Genomic DNA, 20,030 nt, shown 5'->3' on the forward strand with positions numbered 1-20,030 from the left:
AGTTAGGTGTTAAGTTAAGCTAGATAAACGTTTAACGAGAGCTAATGAGATTTTTTTGACGGCATATTTAACTCCCGTAACGCCTTTGAAACGTTAATAAGCTGTTGACGTGCTGCAGAACGAGGTCTATGAATGTGAAACAGACCTGAAAGAAGGTTTAATATCACACGTTTAATGATGGAGAAGTGCAGCGCTGGAGAAAGCCAAAGAATAATAATAATAAATAATAATTTATCATAATAAGACAACATAATCTCACAAAATAACATTTCACATTGCCTGACATAAAAGAGAACCAGGGTTTCTCAGGGGAGTTGTCTTCATGTTGCAAGGCTAGTATTCCGCCCAGAGACAGCAGGGGGCGACGACGGACATTTCATCTTTAACCATCACAGGGACTTACAAAGATGGAGAAAATGTCACTCAGTTCTGCTTTAAGTATTTTGTCTGGCATTGAGCTTCTTCTTGTTCCCGTTCGTTGGATTGAAGCCTTTGGAGTGGCTTTGGGCCTTAGGCGGGGCACATCCTGGACAGGGGCTTGTCGCAGCGTTAACACTTGTCTGCCATTGTATTACCATTTTTATTATATATCTCTCTCTCTATACACTTTTAGACCACAAAACTGCCAATTAACCAATAGTTAATTAGGACTAATCCGGTTTGAAAATATTTATTAGTATTATTTTATTAAAAGTTTTATTGCACTGTACTGGGCAATATGATTTTTATTGTAATTTATTATTATTATCAAAATGTTTTGTGTTCTTATTGATATGTCAAATGTTTGGATTATATTCTGTATTTTCGGGACTATAAATCGCACTGGAGTATAAATCGCACCATCATAAAAATGCATAATAGAGAAGAAAAAAACATATATAAGTCGCACTAGAGTATGAAATGCGGTATGCAAGTGTGAAAATAACAAATAATATCACATATAAGTCGCTCTGGAGTATGAGTATATAAATATAAGTATAAGTCGCACCCCGGCCAAAACGATGAAAAAAGGTGCAATTTATAGTCCGGAAAATACGGTTTTCTTATTTAAAAATGCTTTCAATACAAATTGTCCAAATCATCAATCAAATCAATACAACATTTCAATCATTGCTATTTAACATAATCAGATTTATTCCTCCCAAGTCAGAACATTTAATTAATTGTCATATGAATCCCGTTGACGCCGCATTAGCCATCCCGTGCTAATCCTGCATTTGGAGCGTTTCCTTGGCGCGTCCTGTCGTCATGTCTCGTCATGTCTCGTCACAATCGCAGACGCCGCCGTTCAAAGGCTCAGACTCAGACTCGCATTGTACCGAAGCGACCAGAGGAATATTCGCCGGCGAGAGAGTGACGTCTCTTTTGTTCGGTGATGAAACCTTGTCCTCAAACGCCTCCGCCGAACGCCGCCGACGTGACAGACGCACAAACATGTCATTGTTTGTTTCTCTCTCCCTCACTTTCCTTCTGTCGATCATTTCATTTAACAACATGCGGGTGATTTTAACGCAATGTTTGGATTAGATTTTGAACAAAGAGCTCTTACATAATGAGTACAAGCGAACGTTAGCGGCTTAATTTAGCTTAAGCGGGTGAAATATCAACAGTTTCCCTTCTCGGGCGAAGAACGTGAGATCCGAGTGACACAAAACAGAAGAGGAAAAGTTGATCCGCGCGATTCGTACGCTGCAAAAAGAGTATCTTGCCTTTTTTAAGATAAGATAAGATAAGATAAGATATTCCTTTATTGTCCCACATGGGGAAATTTCATTGGTGCAACGCAGGTAGATACAAAGGTAGATACAGAAGAACAGATCACTTATAGGAAGTCTGAAAAACACTTTCAGTAGAAGATCTCCTATAAATAAATAAAAACTCCCATAGACAAATAAATAAATAAATAAATACCATTGCATGTGATCCCGACAGTAATTGCACATGAATATGTGTCACGACAGCACATAGATTGCACATGAATTTCACAGTAATTGCACATGAATTCCAACAGCAATTGCACATATGACAGAATTGCACATCAGTATTAGGTTAGGTCAGTATTGCGAGTGTTCAGTACTAACAGTTTTTGTTATAAAGTCTGACAGCAGCAGGAAGGAAAGACCTACGGAACCTTTCCTTCACACATCGAGGGTGGATCAGTCTCTCACTGAAGCTGCTCTCCAGAGCGGAGAGAGTGTCCTGCAGGGGGTGACACTCATGGTCCAGCATAGATGTGAATCTAGCCAGGACCCTTCTGTCCCCCACCTCCTGCACCAAGTCCAGAGCACAGCCCAGGACGGAGCTGGACTTCTTGATGACTCTGTCCAGCCTCTTCCTCTCCCTCTCTGTGATGCTGCTGCTCCAGCAGGCCACACCGTACAGGAGGGCCGATGCCACCACAGAGTCGTAGAAGGTCTTCAGGAGTGGCCCTGTCACTCCAAAAGACCTGAGTCTCCTCAGGAGGTAGAGCCGACTCTGGCTCTTCCTGTACAGTGCGTCTGTGTTATGAGTCCAGTCCAGTTTGTGGTTCAGATGAACACCCAGGTACTTGTATGAGTCCACTCTCTCAATGTCCCGTCCCTGGATGTTCACTGGTGAGGGGGCAGTGGGGTGGCGTCTGCGGAAATCCACCACCATCTCCTTGGTCTTCCCGCGTTGATGAGGAGGTGGTTCCGCTGACACCAGTCCACAAAGTCCTGCGCCAGTCCTCTGTACTCCGCGTCATCGTCGTCCGTGATGAGTCCGATGATGGCAGAGTCGTCAGAGAACTTCTGCAGGACACAGCTGTCCGTGTCATGTCTGAAGTCTGCAGTGTAAAGGGTGAAGAGAAAGGGCGCGAGGACAGTGCCCTGGGGCGCCCCCACACTGCAGGTCCGAGTGTCAGACACACAGTTCCGGGCTCTCACAAACTGGGGTCGGTCTGTGAGGTAGTCCAGGATCCACTCTGCCAGGTCATACTCCACACCAGCCGTCTCCAGCTTGTCCCTCAGGAGCAGCGGCTGGATGGTGTTGAAGGCGCTGGAAAGATCGAAGAACAGAATCCTCACAGAGCTGCCAGGCTTTTCAAGGTGAGAGAGAGAGCAGTGCAGCAGGGAGATGACGGCGTCCTCCACTCCGATGCCAGGCCGATATGCAAACTGCAGCGGGTCCATGGCTGAGCTCACGGTGGAGCGGAGGTGGTCCAGGACTAGCCGCTCCAGTGTCTTCATCAGGTGGGACGTGAGAGCCACTGGCCTGAAGCTGTTGAGGTCTTTGGGGCGCGGTGTCTTAGGCACAGGTACCAGACAGGAGGTCTTCCAGACCTGTGGTACCACCCTCAGCTTCAGGCTCATGTTGAAGACATGCTCCATAACTCCACACAGTTCATCTGCGCAGGACTTAAGGAGCCTGGGGCTGATGCCATCAGGTCCTGCTGCCTTCCTCACTTTAATCTTCTTCAGCTCACTCCTCACCTGTGCTGCTGTGACAGTCAGTGGTTGGCAGGGGGACCGTGTGCTGGGGGGATGGGTGAGTCCAGGCGAAGTGGGGAGCTGATGGTCCGGGGCGGAGAATTGAAGAGGAACGGATGCAGGGCATTGTCCAGCTGTGGAAGAGGGAGCATGCAGCTGTGCAGGGGGAGGGGCGGGTGACTGATCAAACCTCAAGAAGTGAGCATTTAAATCATTCACCCACTGTAGATCCCCCTCTGTCTTGGCAGGGGGGATTTTGAAGCCCGAGATGGTTTTCAGGCTCCTCCACACTCCCTGAATGTTCTTTTGCTGCAGCTGCTCTTCCATCCTCCTCTTGTAGCCGGCCTCAGCCTGCCTGATCTTCCTCCTCAGCTCCTTCTGCACAGTCCTCAGCTCATCCTTGTTCCCTGACCTGAAGGCTCTCTTCTTCTCCTTCAGCAGAGCCTTCAGTTCACGGTTAATCCATGGCTTGTTGTTTGGAAAACACCGCACCGTCCGGGAGGGAACAATGTTCTCAAAACAGAAGTTGATGTAGTCCGTGATGCACTCTGTGATGGTGTTGATGTCCTCCCCATGTGGGTCATAAAGCTCAGTCCAGACAGTGGTGCTGAAGCAGTCCCTCAGAGCCTCCTCGCTCTCAGCAGACCACATCCTCACCTCACGGGACACCACAGGCTGCCTGCGCACGATGGGTTCATACACAGGCCTCAGATGTACAAGGTTGTGGTCCGAGCTGCCCAGGGGAGGGAGGGGGGAAGAAGAATAAGCCTCCTTGGTGTTGGCAAAAAACAAGTCCAATGTTCTATTCTCTCTGGTGGAGCAGGTAACATACTGGGTGTATGTTGGTAGAACAGAAGAGGGAGAAGCGTGGTTAAAGTCACCAGAGATGAGGAAGAGAGCCTGTGGATGCTGTGTTTGCAGCCTACAAGTGCAGGAGAGCAGTGCTTCACAAGCATCTTCAGCATTGGCAGACGGGGCCACATAGACTGCGATCAAAATCACATGTGAGAACTCCCGGGGCAGATAATATGGCCTCATGCCAATAGCCAATAGTTCAATATCCTTGTTACATAGCTGCTCCTTCACTGTGCAGTGTTCGGGTTTGGACCAGCTCGTGTTCACATACACCGCCAGACCTCCACCTCTTTTCTTCCCGCATTCTCTCGTTCTGTCCGCCCGCAGCAGATGAAAAGTGTCCAAATCTACAATAGAGTCTGGCATTTCTGCTGTTAACCAGGTCTCTGTGAAAATCAAGACGCTGCTGTCCCTATAAATCCTCTGGGACCGCATGAGGCTCGCTATTTCCGTCATTTTATTTTGAAGGGACCTCACGTTACCCATGACTACGGCGGGAACTGACTTCCTGTTTGTCCCTCTCTTCTCTCGGAGTTTACGTCCAGCCCGTCAGCTTCGTTGCGTTTTCCTTAGGATGTCCGCCGGGATAACGTGATGATCTCCGGGTAAGACGACAGTTCTCCGCAGTTTCATGAGTTCCTCCTTTGTGTAAACGCGGTACGGCGCCGGCCGGGGGGCGGGGCCGGAGCCGGGGGACTCAGAGCCAAGACACATCGCAACGACACGACGAAAACACTCAATCCAGCCGAATAAAGTCAAAACAAGTTAATTTAAAGCGATTCCAGTGCGTGTCCCGATCGTTCGTGAAGTTCCTCTTTCATATAAACGTGTATATAAACGTGTACCGACGACACGCCGTACTTTAGCGCGGCCGGAGGGCGCGGGGGGGGGCTGGTGGGCTCGCTCGGAGCTAGCTCACGTCACAACAACACAACGAACGCAACGAAAAACGCTCAAATCCAGCCGAAAAAAGTCAAAAACAGTTGAATTAAAAAACTATTCCAGCGCGTGACCCTATCGTACAGTAAAATAGAAAAAAATATACTAACTATATTTACAAAATATAGGAGATAAAGCACAATAAGTGTGAGAAAGAAGAGAGAGCGTTTACACCGGGCTGCCAGCTGTACCAGCGCCTTATGACGTATAACCCGCACTCTTACCGTAAGATGAACGCTTTCCCCATCCAACTGAAATTAACCGTGTATACCGAAAAAAAAAAAACATGTATAAGTCGCACTGGAGTATAAGTCACATTTTTGGGGGAAATGTATTTGATAAAATCCAAGACTAAGAACAGACTTCAAGATTTCATCTTGGAAATGCAGTTTAAAATAATAACAGATGAGAGAACATGGTGAATAGGTGTACGTATGCTAACGCTAACACCTTCAGCTACATGACGTATGCTAACGCTAACACCTTCAGCTACATGACGTATGCTAACGCTAACACCTTCAGCTACATGAGGCACAGACAGAACTGTGGTGAGTGTCTGGTATGTTAACGTAACATATGAACAGTTATTCAGATAACTATAGCATAAAGAACATGCTAACAAGTTTAGCAAAGCATCAGTTTTACCCCAAATCACTAAATCCACTGAATTCTTCTTCCTCTGTGTCACTTCTAAACAACTCCACAAACTCCAGAGGAAGAGGAAGTGCAGATTCTTCTTCTGCGTCGCTTAGAGCCTAGAGCGCCCTCTTGTGGTTGTCAGTGTGAAAATGATGAAAAATATCACACATAAGTCGCTCTGGAGTGTAAGTCGCACCCTGGGCAAAACTATGAAAAAAGGTGCGACAAATAGTCCGGAAAATACGGTAAGTGCCATCACGTACTTCTTAATTACTGCGAGTGAAAGGCGCCGCTTAACCAGACGAGATGTTTCTACTCAGCATTTAATAGCGGTTAAACGGTTAAACGATTGACAGTGTCCTGCAATTCCCCATCTCTGCGTCGGTCCGTCTTTCTCTTCCTGGCTCATTTCTCTCGCTCTTGTTCCTGAGTGTGATTTGAGCCGCGGGTGTCTTCATTTGTTGTTCTTCTTCTTCTTCTCCTCCGCAGGAAACTCGACGCTTTCATTTACGACGCGGCCGTCCTGAACTACATGGCGCGGAAGGACGAGGGCTGCAAGGTAAGCGCGGATCGGGTCGTTACGCTGATTCGCCGTCGCGCCCGGGTTTGTGAAATTGAGGTGGAGCTGCAGATGTTTCGTTCTGGTGCGAATGTGATTTTTTTTACGCCCGGGGTCGTTTCTGTCGGTGAATTGGTTTTGTTCACGTTTACGGATTGAATGGGTCACGTGGTTCGTCACGTTTGACTGGAATTGTTGGGAATTTTGCTTTTGTGGCGTTTTCTGCTGCTAAAATTCAGTGATTTTTTTTGTCTGGCATGTGACAAAAAACACGCAAATCACATGCACAACATAATAATATACGTGATATTTTAAAAGTGAAATATTTACGTTTTGGTCGATGGTGTTCACTTGAGTAGTTTACAGTTTAGTTTAGTTTTACGTGTCGTTTTGGAGGCGGTGGAATTACAAATGTGACACAACAACAAGAAAAAGATATTAGATACAAACTGTGCAAGGTGAAATGAAAAAGTTACAAAATGAAAGCGTTAAATCGTGAAAATTGTAGTGTGCCAGTTTTAATGTGGCGTGTTTGGAATGAGAAGGACAGAAACTACAAAGCGTCCTCATATTTGTCAATTTTTAAAAGGAAAACTGGAATTGCAGCATCTAGAAAAACATAATGAACCAAAAGCTAATAATTGACGGCTTCTAGATCACGTTAACTCTTCATTTATGCATGAGCTGTCACAATAACACACTTTGAAGCAGAAAATATCACAAAAAAACCAACATAATATTGAAACTACTTCATGCAGTATAGCCTTAATTCCACGTAAAGTATTTTTTTAAATGTACAGTGTTGTTAGCAGCAACAAATCAAACAATAATCAGCCACCAGAGTCACTTATTGAAGCCCAAATTGTACCATATTAGGCTGCGATTATTTTATTACTTGGTTTACGGATCCGCCGCACTTAGATTATTGACTTCTACAATATAAATAAAGTAAATTATTATATATATTTTTTTTATAAAGTACCACCGACAACGCAAAATAGCATTAAATGAAATATAAAAAGTGGTATTAAGTCAAAAGATAAGAGCATGTGAAGCAATTTTTCGTCAAAATCTTGAGGGAGTTTGACGGAGCGACGTCTCTGTGCGCGGCCCCGGCAAGATCATGTGAAGACGCGCGCGCCCGTTTCCCTGTCTACTGCGCGCCTTTATATCGCAAAGACACATTTTAGAACCCGTTTAGCACATTTTCTCCAGCGCTAAGGGTACTTTGACTAAGGCTGCACACTTAGAAGCGTCAGTTCTACCAATGCAAAACACGCTAAATCTACTGTTACACTCACCTGCGCGCCGTGTCCCCCCCTCTCCTCCCGGGTTTGGGCAAACCCGGAAGAAAACATCTTTTGAAATGGAGATTATGTTTGTATTTATATTTCGTTCGCCTGTTCAATATATTTCATTTCAAAATCCGTAAACCACGTGATAAAATAACTGCGGCCTTACAGCAAAAATAATACAAAATCTTCCCACCTTTGCAAAGAAAACGTGCACACAGTGAATATGCCGTTCAAAAATGACCTGCTCTGTCCCTCGTTTATCGAACGACAGGTCGATACTGCAACCACGGCGTTCTAACCACTGAGCCACCTTCACGACGAGGAAACAAACGCGCAGACAATCGATGAAAGCATTCCCTCTGCCTTTATTTCCCCGCCGGAAACTCCAGCGGCGTTTGAACAAACCCAAGGCAAAGCTCATCTGTCATAAACAAACAAAGCCATCCGTTTCTTTTCAATCGCCCCCTGGTGGCGTGGAGCTGGTTACCGCTGTCATTTGCGGCCTGCGTCGGCGGTGATTTATTCACGAGCGGCGAATGCGATGCTGTAGACGGTCCTTTGTAATGAGTATGAATGTAGGAGGTCTGGGGCTCCCTGCAGCCCCCCCGTCTCTGCCTCCCCCGCTGTAATTACCCACAAACCATTGACGAGCTGGATTAATTTCTCTTATCAATATTAACAAAGCGGTTTTCAGTCAGGGATGAGCGACGCTGCCGTAAACATTACTCATTTTGGCGACTCAAGAGGGAAACCGATGCACCAGTGTTTATACAAGTTGTAGATTACACATGAAATACTTTTAGACGTGTTGTCACTGCAGTTTTGTGTCACTTCATAACTTTTCTGATGTGATTATGCGTTTGTGTCCGTGGAGATGTTATAGATTTGCCTGGAATGTTTCTCAATATGGAGTTATGGGACATGGTTTTGTATATTCTGATTAAAAAAATGATGCTTGAATAGTAAATGTTCTGTTTGATATGGTGAAAATACAGTGGTTTAGTAAGAAAATGAAATACAATAACATAAAAACAGTTATCTGGCTGTCATCTGTGTGGTAAAGTACAGTTATTGTTGCTACAGTATGAAAAAAATTATATTTGTTTATCGTTAAAGAACCCTCCCCGTTCTTACTGTGTAGTTTGTGACATGAGCGCATGAAACTAGTTAATTTAACATTTCTTTATATGAGTGCATTAATCTAATTTAATTGTGCGCATCAAACTAATTTTTTTAACCTTTTTTAAAAGGCGCATGAAACGAATGTATTTATATATTGCATGAAACTAATTTATTCAACATTTCTACATATGAGCGCATGAAACTAATTTATTTAACATTTCTTCATATGAGCGCATGAAACTAATTTATTTAACATTTCTTCATATGAGCGCATGAAACTAATTTATTTAACATTTCTTCATATGAGCGCATGAAACTACTTTATTCAACCTTTTTTTATATGAGCGAATGAAACTAATTTATTTAACCTTTTTTTATATGAGCGCATGAAACTAATTTATTTAACATTTCTTCATATGAGCGCATGAAACTACTTTATTCAACCTTTTTTTATATGAGCGCATGAAACTAATTTATTTAACCTTTTTTTATATGAGCGCATGAAACTAATTTATTTAACCTTTCTTTATATGAGCGCATGAAACTACTTTATTCAACCTTTATCGTTAAAGAACCCTCCCTGTTCTTACTGTGTAGTTTGTGACATGAGCGCATGAAACTAGTTAATTTAACATTTCTTTATATGAGTGCATTAATCTAATTTAATTGTGCGCATCAAACTAATTTTTTTAACCTTTTTTAAAAGGCGCATGAAACGAATGTATTTATATATTGCATGAAACTAATTTATTCAACATTTCTACATATGAGCGCATGAAACTAATTTATTTAACATTTCTTCATATGAGCGCATGAAACTAATTTATTTAACATTTCTTCATATGAGCGCATGAAACTAATTTATTTAACATTTCTTCATATGAGCGCATGAAACTACTTTATTCAACCTTTTTTTATATGAGCGCATGAAACTAATTTATTTAACCTTTTTTTATATGAGCGCATGAAACTAATTTATTTAACCTTTCTTTATATGAGCGCATGAAACTACTTTATTCAACCTTTCTTTATCCACAACAACCTGGTCAAGACCCATCAAAGTTTTCCCCTTTCAAATAACTTATTAACACGTTATTCAAATCACTGTGAAAAGGCCTAAGCTCTGCCCTGCGTCACCTTTAACTCCGCCTCCTCCTGCAGGTGATGACCATCGGCTCGGGGAAGGTGTTTGCCACGACGGGCTACGGCATCGCGCTGCACAAGAACTCCAGGTGGAAGAGACCCTTGGACCTGGCTCTGCTGCAGCTCGTCGGAGATGGTAAGAAACGAGAAACTGAACTGTACTTTACTTTGGTGGGTGGACTTCCTGTACTTTACTTTACTTTGGTGGGTGAACTTCCTGTACTTTAGTTTACTTTGGTGGGTGGACTTCCTGTACTTTACTTTACTTTGGTGGGTGGACTTCCTGTACTTTACTTTACTTTGGTGGGTGGACTTCTGTACTTTACTTTGGTGGGTGGACTTCCTGTACTTTACTTTACTTTGGTGGGTGAACTTCCTGTACTTTAGTTTACTTTGGTGGGTGGACTTCCTGTACTTTACTTTACTTTGGTGGGTGGACTTACTGTACTTTACTTTACTTTGGTGGGTGGACTTCTGTACTTTACTTTGGTGGGTGGACTTCCTGTACTTTATGCTTCGCAAAGGTACGCCTGGATTAACTGCAAGATGTTTTATATACGTCCAGCTACATCATACAAATACTCACACAATGTAGTAATGTAGTAGTTTAGGTTTAATTTACTCTTTGCACTGCAGTGTTTTAAAAGGATGTATTTTGGTGTCAGAAAAGTCATCAAATCATCCCTTTTTGATCAAATCGAATGTTGTACCGTAAATGCCTGACTACTGAGCGCACCTGAATTTAAACTAAATATACAAATAACTTTTTTTTTCATATATACAGGCCGTCTAAAAGCTGCAGGTGTGCACGTTGTAACATGAGATATTGACACAGAAACACAGTACACGGTTGTGATGCACGGGTTGTCTTTTGACCCGCGGGTTGGGTTAGGGCAGATCAAGAACTTCTCATTTAATTGTGGACTGATATAAAACGCTAACCGCCTTTGCGTTTCGACTCGTCTAAACTCACTTCCTCATTAGACTCTTTTTCAATGAAGAAAGCAGCATTTTGAAGCTTAACGTACAGAGAACACGCCTGAGCTGTGGCGACCACAGTCCCCGCCGGATCTCGCTGTGTCTGTCCGTCTCCATGTCTGGCTCTGCTCCTGTGCGATTCAGCAAGAGAGGGAGAGCTTCCTGCTAGAGCGCCCCCTAGAGGCCGTTAGCCCGTAAAAATCTGCAAATTAGCAGTAATATAGGCCGCAAAGTGTGTGAAAAAGTAGCGGCTTATAGTCTGAATTTTCCAGTAAATAACCCTCACACAGTCTTCAATATACTGTGTGGTAAAAAAATATATACATATATATATATAAGTCGCACCTTTTTTCATAGTTTTTGCCGTGGTGCGACTTGTACTTATAGGCCATAGGCTGTAGCCTGTATCGTTCAAGTTCGCTACACCTGTCACAAGACTAAAAAATGACTTCAAATATAAAATTATCATTGTACCATTAGCTCATGACCAAAAGTTCTCCACTCGCATCGCGCCAGTTTTTTTACGGCGATAACTCAAATGCGGAACTATATTCTCAGCCTGATAGCGCAATATCCCTACGCCTGAATCATTCCGCCTCTGAATCAGCCAATCAGGGGAGAGATTACTACAACAACATCAAACATGGCTGCTCCCGTGGAGCGGCATGTTGTCACTCGAGCCGATAGAAAGTGCTATGAAAATATGGATTACACGTGCATCACACACATTTCATCGGTAGAAAAAGAGCAAACACAGCCACAGACTGTTGTCCGCTGGAGGAAGCTGATGACTTGTGCTCGGAAGTGAATAGAAATCGATGGAATAGACCGCGCGTTAGCGGCAGCTGTTTGTGTACACGATGACGACTTCGCCAAACAAAACTATCCTACGTCTTCTGTGGCTTCTTCGGACGGAAATCTTTCTTATTTTCTGGAGAGTACCAAGCCAGGCTTTCACCCTACATGCTTTAGACGTTTCACCCTACATGCTATAGACGTTTCACCCTACATGCTATAGACGTTTCACCCTACATGCTATAGACGTTTCACCCTACATGCTATAGACGTTTCACCCTACATGCTATAGACGTTTCATTGACAAGAAACAAATTACTAGTGCTGAAAAGCTTGCGGCAATACAGTCGGTCTGTGGGCAGCATGGAGAGGGTGAGGATGACGCTTAATCTACCACATCAACTCTGCCACCTTCTCCCAAACGACTGAGATCTACCACAGATGTAAAGACAAAATCATCTAAAAAGTCAAGCGTACTTCCTGCAGTTTGCATCATTTGCAAGAAGGTTGATCGCTGTATCAAAGAGGCTCACAAGACAAAGAAAGATAAATTGGTCGAAGCTGAAACTTTAACTGCTGGTGAGTAGATTATATATTGATTCTTGCATGTGTGTTTTCTCTTGCTCGTGGTAAATAGGACTAATCACAGTGAAATAAGTTGGCCAAAATATACATAGATAAGATAAGATATTCCTTTATTGTCCCACATTGGGAAATTTCATTGATGCAACGCGGGAAGATCCAGATGTAGATACAGAAGAAAAGAACAGATCACTATAGGAATATGTGCCTAGTTTATTACATGTAGGTGTAATGTATGTAAGACTGTATGATGAGAACTTTTGCGATTGTTTACTGATTGTGCTCACCCTTGATTGAAATTCTTTTACTTCTCCTTTACTAGGAAGTTTGGTCAAAGCAGCTGAATCAAGAGCAGATGAATCCATCCTGATGTGTACCAGAGGTAAAGATTGTGTTGCCATTGAAGGCACCTCTATCACAAGAGGTGTTACAAAGAATACTCAAGCTTTCCGACAAAGAAGACAAGTGATGAAAGGTAACATTTTGGTAATCAAATAAAATATATATATATATTTCCATATATTTAGATAAATTCATCATTTCATTGAAAATTATTGTAATGACTACACGATAATTTTAAAGACGTTTGAATCAAAGCAAATTTCTGTTTGTAGTGAGCTAGTATATTTCTGACCAATCACTGCATTTCCTTGCTTTATACAGGTGACCTAAAGTCTGGGAGTACGGCGATGCATATACAGCATTCTGTGACACTGTCATCCGGACACAACTGATTGAAAACCAGGAAATCCTCAGAATGAAGATGCTCTTGTCCCTGTTCCAGAAATTCATCAAAAAACACCCAGGTCATGGAAGTTACCGGTAATTAAATTATTCTTATTGTTTATGAAAGAAAACAATAGAAGATCAGATAAACATCACAGCTATGTTTATTCATGAAATTTCATTCAAGATCAAACCAATCCTGTTAGCTACAGGAGTCTACATATTTTCATTCATTTTATTTATTTATACAGGGAAAACCCAGTGAGAAAAGTGGTTACCCTGTTAAAACACAACACAAAATAAACAGCAAACATAGGATACTAAAACACAAATAAAATAATTCTAAAACACAAATAAAATAGTAATCTATCAATACTGAATTTCTATTCCTTCTCTAATTTTTACAGATCCGATCTTCTGAAGAAGAGATTACAGCGAGACTTCCCACAGCTGAATTTCCACAAACCACCAAGAAGAAACCTGAGTGAAATGGTTTCCACGGAGACTACAGGACTTCTCCACCAGGATTTTTCAACTGAAACTGATATGTCAGTTTCTGAGATGTCATGTAGTGATGGAGAAATGGTGCCAGAAAGTGGTAAAGATGCTGCACTGCGAGAGCTCTCAAGGACAGTTTACAGTGCAGGTGTATTACTGAAACAAGCGGTCAAGAGTGCCCCTAGTATGGATGAAACAAGCGGTCAAGAGTGCCCCTAGTATGGATGAAACAAGCGGTCAAGAGTGCCTCTAATATGGATGAAACAAGCGGTCAAGAGTGCCCCTAGTATGGATGAAACAAGCGGTCAAGAGTGCCTCTAATATGGATGAAACAAGCGGTCAAGAGTGCCCCTAGTATGGATGAAACAAGCGGTCAAGAGTGCCCCTAGTATGGATGAAACAAGCGGTCAAGAGTGCCCCTAGTATGGATGAAATAAGCGGTCAAGAGTGCCTCTAATATGGATGAAACAAGCGGTCAAGAGTGCCCCTAGTATGGATGAAACAAGCGGTCAAGAGTGCCCCTAGTATGGATGAAACAAGCGGTCAAGAGTGCCCCTAGTATGGATGAAACAAGCGGTCAAAAGTGCCCCTAGTATGGATGTAAATTGGCCTCCTACATCAGAGGATCTAAATGTTTCCTCTGCCAGAAAGATTGTGCCAATTGAACTTTATAACTTACTAGCTTGGTGTGTAGGTGCTAGTGATAAATTGACATTGTCTAACATGGTAATGTATCCGTGGAGGTTGATCTTTGTTTACTGTCAATTTGCCAAGATATATATTTGTCCTCAAAAGGTAAAAATCAAACCAGTGTTGTACTTACACATTTTGACATCAATCATACTTATATCATTCCTCTGTTTGTATGTATATCCTATTCTGCAGAAAGTTTGCCTTACACTAGATCGAAAGATACACATGTCAATTAGCCTGTTTATCACGATGTAAATACTGCTTTTATGATTGTAATTATTTGTTCATATTGAAAATACATTACATAAAATTATATCCGTTCTATAGAATAAAACTTTTACCAATAGCCTATGTTTTCTTTCTTCAAATGGGCAACTGGTGTTGAAAGGGTTAAAATACTACTTTTAGATTATGTTTTTATAGTGTAGTATGAATCAAGACTAGAGAATTTGTAATTGTTGAAGCATTCAGTTGAATACTAAATGTGGAGTAAGAGTTTTCAAGTGCGTAACGATAACATGCAAAATTGTTAAAACTGTTTTTTTAACTTACGTTTGCTCTTAAACTAAAGCACCCAGAGTCTCACCACTTTACATCCTCCAAGAAAGTAGTTATGTCTCTGAGAATCTGAATTTCTGAAGTAATCAATCAAAGAATGAAAAAAATAAGAAGGTATGAAGATGGGTGTACACCCCAATTTGTCACATATTTGGGTAAACTGGCAACTTCGACACCTATTTTCTCAAATACTGGCAGAAATCATGCGGAGAACTTTTTCCCCCAGCTCAAGTACATCTTTGAGATTGGAAAACCACTTTTGAAAAGTAGTCTTGATGTGGTGGAGCGAAATTCATTTTCTAGCCACATTCTGAGTTACAGCCTATGGCCTATTATATTTACACTTATTATGCGTGTTATTTGCATGTAAATATGGAAGTGTGTCACACAGAAAACACTGCAGATGCTCCACAGCGCCGTGAATGGACAGCTGTGTTTCAGATTAAAACAACCATACAAACGTCTCCAGCGTCGCCCCCGGTGCCAAACCAACATGTAAATTCACCGCTCGCAGATGCATTATGAGTAATTGTTCTGGATAATGCCACTTTTGTTAGTGCTTCCCTGAGTGTTTAGTTAACACACAATCGGTCACTGGAAATAGCCCCTGAAGAGGAAAATAGTTTAGTGCGTTTAGCAAAGACGTTCTCCATCTTCACGAGACGAGACACACGACAGAGTCCACGAGAACCAGACAAGAGTTTGACATGGTTTATTATAGTGTGTTAGTGTGTAGTTGTGAGATTCAGTTCACAGTTTCGGCCTCAGATTGTTCTGTCATTGTTGCACGTTGTACATTTGGAAGTGCAGCGTTTCAGGAGGTGTAACTCAGCAAAGTTTGCTGTTTTTGTCGGTGCCAAATGCAAACAAGATTATTTTGTACAAATGTGCACAATCTTGTGATTTTATCTTGCTGGATCTTGTGGCACGAGATCTAGTTCCGTCTGTACAGGCTGGTGCTGGATGCTCCTCCAGAAAACTTACACTGCACTTTTATTGAACAATCAGTGAGTCCACATTTGTTGAACCGTATCATTATTTCTAAATATTGTGTTATTTGGCTCACAATGGGAACATTACAATTTTTTAACAGCAAAGTAAAAGAACAGCTGTTGGTTTGTTTCTTCACTTTTGGCTCAGCCCAAACCTCAGTGATGACCACAAACCTGTGATTGGTCTGAAGCTTTGGGGGTTCGGGGCCCAAACGGCCAACAGGGGGAGCCGGGCCAGATGGAGTCTCAATAATCTGTGAACTCACAAATACTGTGAGGATTTATTGGTCTGGCCATGTTCGGACAAAACGTCTGTATTTGATCAGTTTAAAGAAAACATCTCCTGCTCTTGAACCAGTCTCTACAGCACAGTTGGCAATAAGCTGAGACTCAGTGGAGCAGAGATGTTGCGCTCTCCGTCGACCTGCAGCGTAAACGGTATTAAATGGAGCTGCTCTGGAGGCTGTAGGAAACATGGCAGGTACAAGAGTTAAACCCCAGGCCCTCTGCTACAGCCGCCATTCAATCACTAAAGACTGCACTGGGTGATGTTAACAAGAGCCTCTTCATGTCCAGAAGGAACGGACTCATTTGAGTGAGTTTGGTTACATCTCTGACACTTTTATTTGGGTTTTAATACTCATACATCACTACTGTATAGCACTGGATTTTCCAGTCTGTGCCTCATGTAGCTGAAGGTGTTAGCGTTAGCATACGTACACCTATTCACCATGTTCTCTCATCTGTTATTATTTTAAACTACATTTCAAGAGGAAATGTCTGTTCTTGTCTTGGATTTTATCAAATACATTTCCCCAAAAATGCGACTTATATTCCAGTGCGACTTATATATGTTTTTTTCTTCTCTATTATGCATTTCTTTGGCTGGTGCGACTCATACTCTGGAAAATACGGTACTCAAGTAGAAGTACTGGCCTATGAAACTAGGGGAAACTACTACTCAAGTAGAATAACCATAAGATAAACACTGTGGAAACATCTGCTTTAAAAATGGAATTAATGTTGGAAGTAAAAAACTAAATGAGGTATTCTGATTAGAAAATGAGACACACTGCTTCATTCTTTTGATGACTGTCTTTTAGCGCAGCTGCAATTATTTTATTCTTAGCCCAAAGTCGGACTCCAGCTGGAGCAGAGGTCGCGTCCGTCAAACGCCTCGTCCCCTGTGGCCGTCTCGCACTTTCAGCGGAAACACGACCGTTTCGAGCCGCTCAGCCGAGGCCGGTGATAAAAACAGACGCAAATGCAAAAAAGATGAAAAAGAAAAATGCTTTAGAACAGACCGGAGTAAAGTGCAGCCACTGTTTCCTCGGGAGAAACGTCATCTTCTCGTTTTGTCCGAGTTAGATGTTCGTTTGGGAAGTATATAGAGACAGGAACTCCGAACAGACGGTTTTATTTTCACTGAAGTTAGACAACAGGTCAGAAGAAGTGAGAGCAGAATCTTAATCAATACGAGCAAAATAAACTCTTAAGACCTGTGGCGTAGTGTTCCCAAGCGTTTATAGCTTTTTTTGGCCAGAACAAACTGTAATTTCTGCTTTCTGAACATGTATAACACACAGTAATCTATTGGGTTTGGGGGGTTAAAGGTTAAAGGGTTCAAACTACTTTAGCAGGTCCATTCATTGGCTGCGTTAAGTGATTTTAATTATTTTCTAGTCAAATAAACAAAAAAAGAGGAGAGTAAAGTTTGTTCAGTTTGACACAGATTTATTTTGATTCAGAAATATATTGCTTATATTTTTATGTGTTTTTATTGTGATTTTAACGCCTAGTTTGCTGCTACTTTGAATTACTTTGTGTACAAGTTATGCTTTACAAATGACAGTGCCTTGTTGCACGCTCCAATATCTGAGTTGTCGGCTCTAGGAAAATGTGACGTCTGGAGGCTTAAAGAGACCCGGAAAAGGTAAAGGGGGGTCTGGAGGTCTTCACCCGGAAAGTTTTGAACAGATCGTAAGAGTTTTCATGTATCCTGAGTTCATTTGGCTGCATAATGTGGTTTAATGTGAGCACTGCAGCCCCTTTATGTTCGTGAGGACTTATATTTTATGTTGTAGGTCCCTTTATAAAGTTTTGGACTTTTGCAAGAACATGTTTTGCTTCTGTACTTCGGCTGCGTTGGCTCATCTAGTTTCATTGTATTCTCTCTTTTTCATATCTCTCTGTGATTATGATGCAGATTGTTGGCAAACATCTTAAACTGTCTATGATTTCTATCTTAATATGGTGTATTTGTACCTGTTGTACATATAAATTATAGTTTTACACCAATCGAGCAGGTATTTGTGGAGAAAATGTTGAAAATGTTGTTGAAAATGACAGGAAGTGACATCACACCAGGGACACTCAATGTTTATGCGTAATTTACACAAATAAACTACTTTTTTTTACATTAATTCAACTAAATAAAAAATTCTCTCATATACTTTTATTTGTCAAATGAAAGAAGAAAAAAAAAGCAACATTAGATGAGTTTTGGCCCCGTGTTTGCTGGGTAATTTCCGAGTGTGATGTCATCAATTACAAACAGGAAGTGAAATTATAAACCTGAAAAAATTTGCTGTTCTGTGATAAAATGTTAATATTTTTTAGCAAAATTCCAAATATATTCATCTTAACTGCATTTTAGTTCAGCGAGTCGTCCGACCTGTAGGGGGCGCTTTAATGCAGCTTGACACCGGTAGCTAGCGCACTGTACAGTCATTTTCCCCAGCGGTCCCGATCTACCTGCTCCTAAACCCCGCCCTCTGCTCGCTCAAGGTTGCCAGGGTCGACCACGCCTTAGCAAAGAAAAAATAACAACAAATCAGCGACACCAGCGCCGTAAAAATGATTTCATAACACGAGAAATTAAACATCCCGTGTCGCCGCGGCACGAATGCTAATGAGATGCTAATTTTTTAATAGCGTATTTCAAAGCGCTAACTGCTTTAAAATATTAACGCTAACCCTTTAGTGCTGAGGGCGCCTGATATGGAGGATTAACGGACACCTTTGGGAGAGTACTTTCAGCTGCGGCGGGAAAAAAGGCAGTAACAAAGAAACAGGAAATGAGATAACATTAGAAAAACTGACTTAACCGCGGATACATTTGACGTTTTGTTTCCAATTTCCTTTTGATTTTATCTGTTCTCTCTGTTTGTCTGTTTGTTTGTTCCTTACCGCGTCTATTGTTGTGAAACGGGCTTGAAACTCTCATAATGTGCGCGCGACGTTCCCGTAAAACAAGCCTGAATAAAGTCGTGGACGTGGCAAAAACACAAAAGTACTGCAAGAGTAATAATGACTGTCGTGCGTCATCGATATATTAGCTGTGCACTTTTGAACAGGAAATCCATGGACTCGTTATCAAGCCGTTTGTTTAAATATACGAAATGCAAAATACAAATCTGTGTGTTTTAGTTTAGTACTAAATTCCTGCACAGTGCTTAGTATAAGGATCAGCTTTGTTTTATCGATAAGATAAGATAAGCCTTTATTTGTCAGTATTGCATATGATTATGTCAGTATTATACATGATTAAGTCAGTATTGCATATGATTATGTCAATATTATACTTGATTAAGTCAGTATTGCACATGATTATGTCAGTATTGCACATGATTAAGGCAGTATTGCACATGATTAAGGCAGTATTGCACATGACTAAGGCAGTATTGCACATGATTAAGGCAGTATTGCACATGATTATGTCAGTATTGCACATGATTAAGGCAGTATTGCACATAATTATGTCAGTATTGCACATGACTAAGGCAGTATTGCACATGATTAAGTCAGTATATTGCACATGATTAAGTCAGTATTGCACATGATTAAGTCAGTATTGCACATGATTATGTCAGTATTGCACATGATTAAGGCAGTATTGCACATGATTAAGGCAGTATTGCACATGATTAAGGCAGTATTGCACATGATTATGTCAGTATTGCACATGATTAAGGCAGTATTGCACATAATTATGTCAGTATTGCACATGACTAAGGCAGTATTGCACATGATTAAGTCAGTATATTGCACATGATTAAGTCAGTATTGCACATGATTAAGTCAGTATTGCACATGATTAATTAAGTCAGTATTGCACATGATTAAGTCAGTATTGCACATGATTAAGTCAGTAGTGCAAAGAGAGAGAGAGAGCGTCGCAACAGGCCGCCAGCGGACGCCAGCGCTG

At 41.7% G+C, this 20,030-nt stretch overlaps 1 protein-coding gene and 1 long non-coding RNA gene across 2 annotated transcripts in view; both read left to right on the forward strand.

The window, feature by feature from the left end:
* Positions 1-20,030, forward strand: part of grin2da (glutamate receptor, ionotropic, N-methyl D-aspartate 2D, a) — a 389,894-nt gene that overhangs the window by 341,276 nt on the left and 28,588 nt on the right. The window contains exons 15-16 of the mRNA XM_072448252.1: positions 6,372-6,441; positions 10,020-10,137. Of these exons, the coding sequence (XP_072304353.1) occupies positions 6,372-6,441; positions 10,020-10,137 (188 nt within the window). The remainder of the gene's footprint in view (positions 1-6,371; positions 6,442-10,019; positions 10,138-20,030) is intronic.
* LOC140361492 (uncharacterized) lies at positions 11,933-13,754 on the forward strand. Its single transcript, XR_011927023.1, has 4 exons — positions 11,933-12,353; positions 12,679-12,738; positions 13,020-13,178; positions 13,490-13,754. It is a non-coding gene; the product is annotated as an uncharacterized lncRNA (long non-coding RNA).

This window comes from Eucyclogobius newberryi, unplaced genomic scaffold (genome assembly GCF_026437365.1).
Source record: "Eucyclogobius newberryi isolate DKJ021-1_F unplaced genomic scaffold, fEucNew1.0.hap1 SCAF_16, whole genome shotgun sequence".
NCBI lineage: Eukaryota > Metazoa > Chordata > Actinopteri > Gobiiformes > Gobiidae > Eucyclogobius > Eucyclogobius newberryi.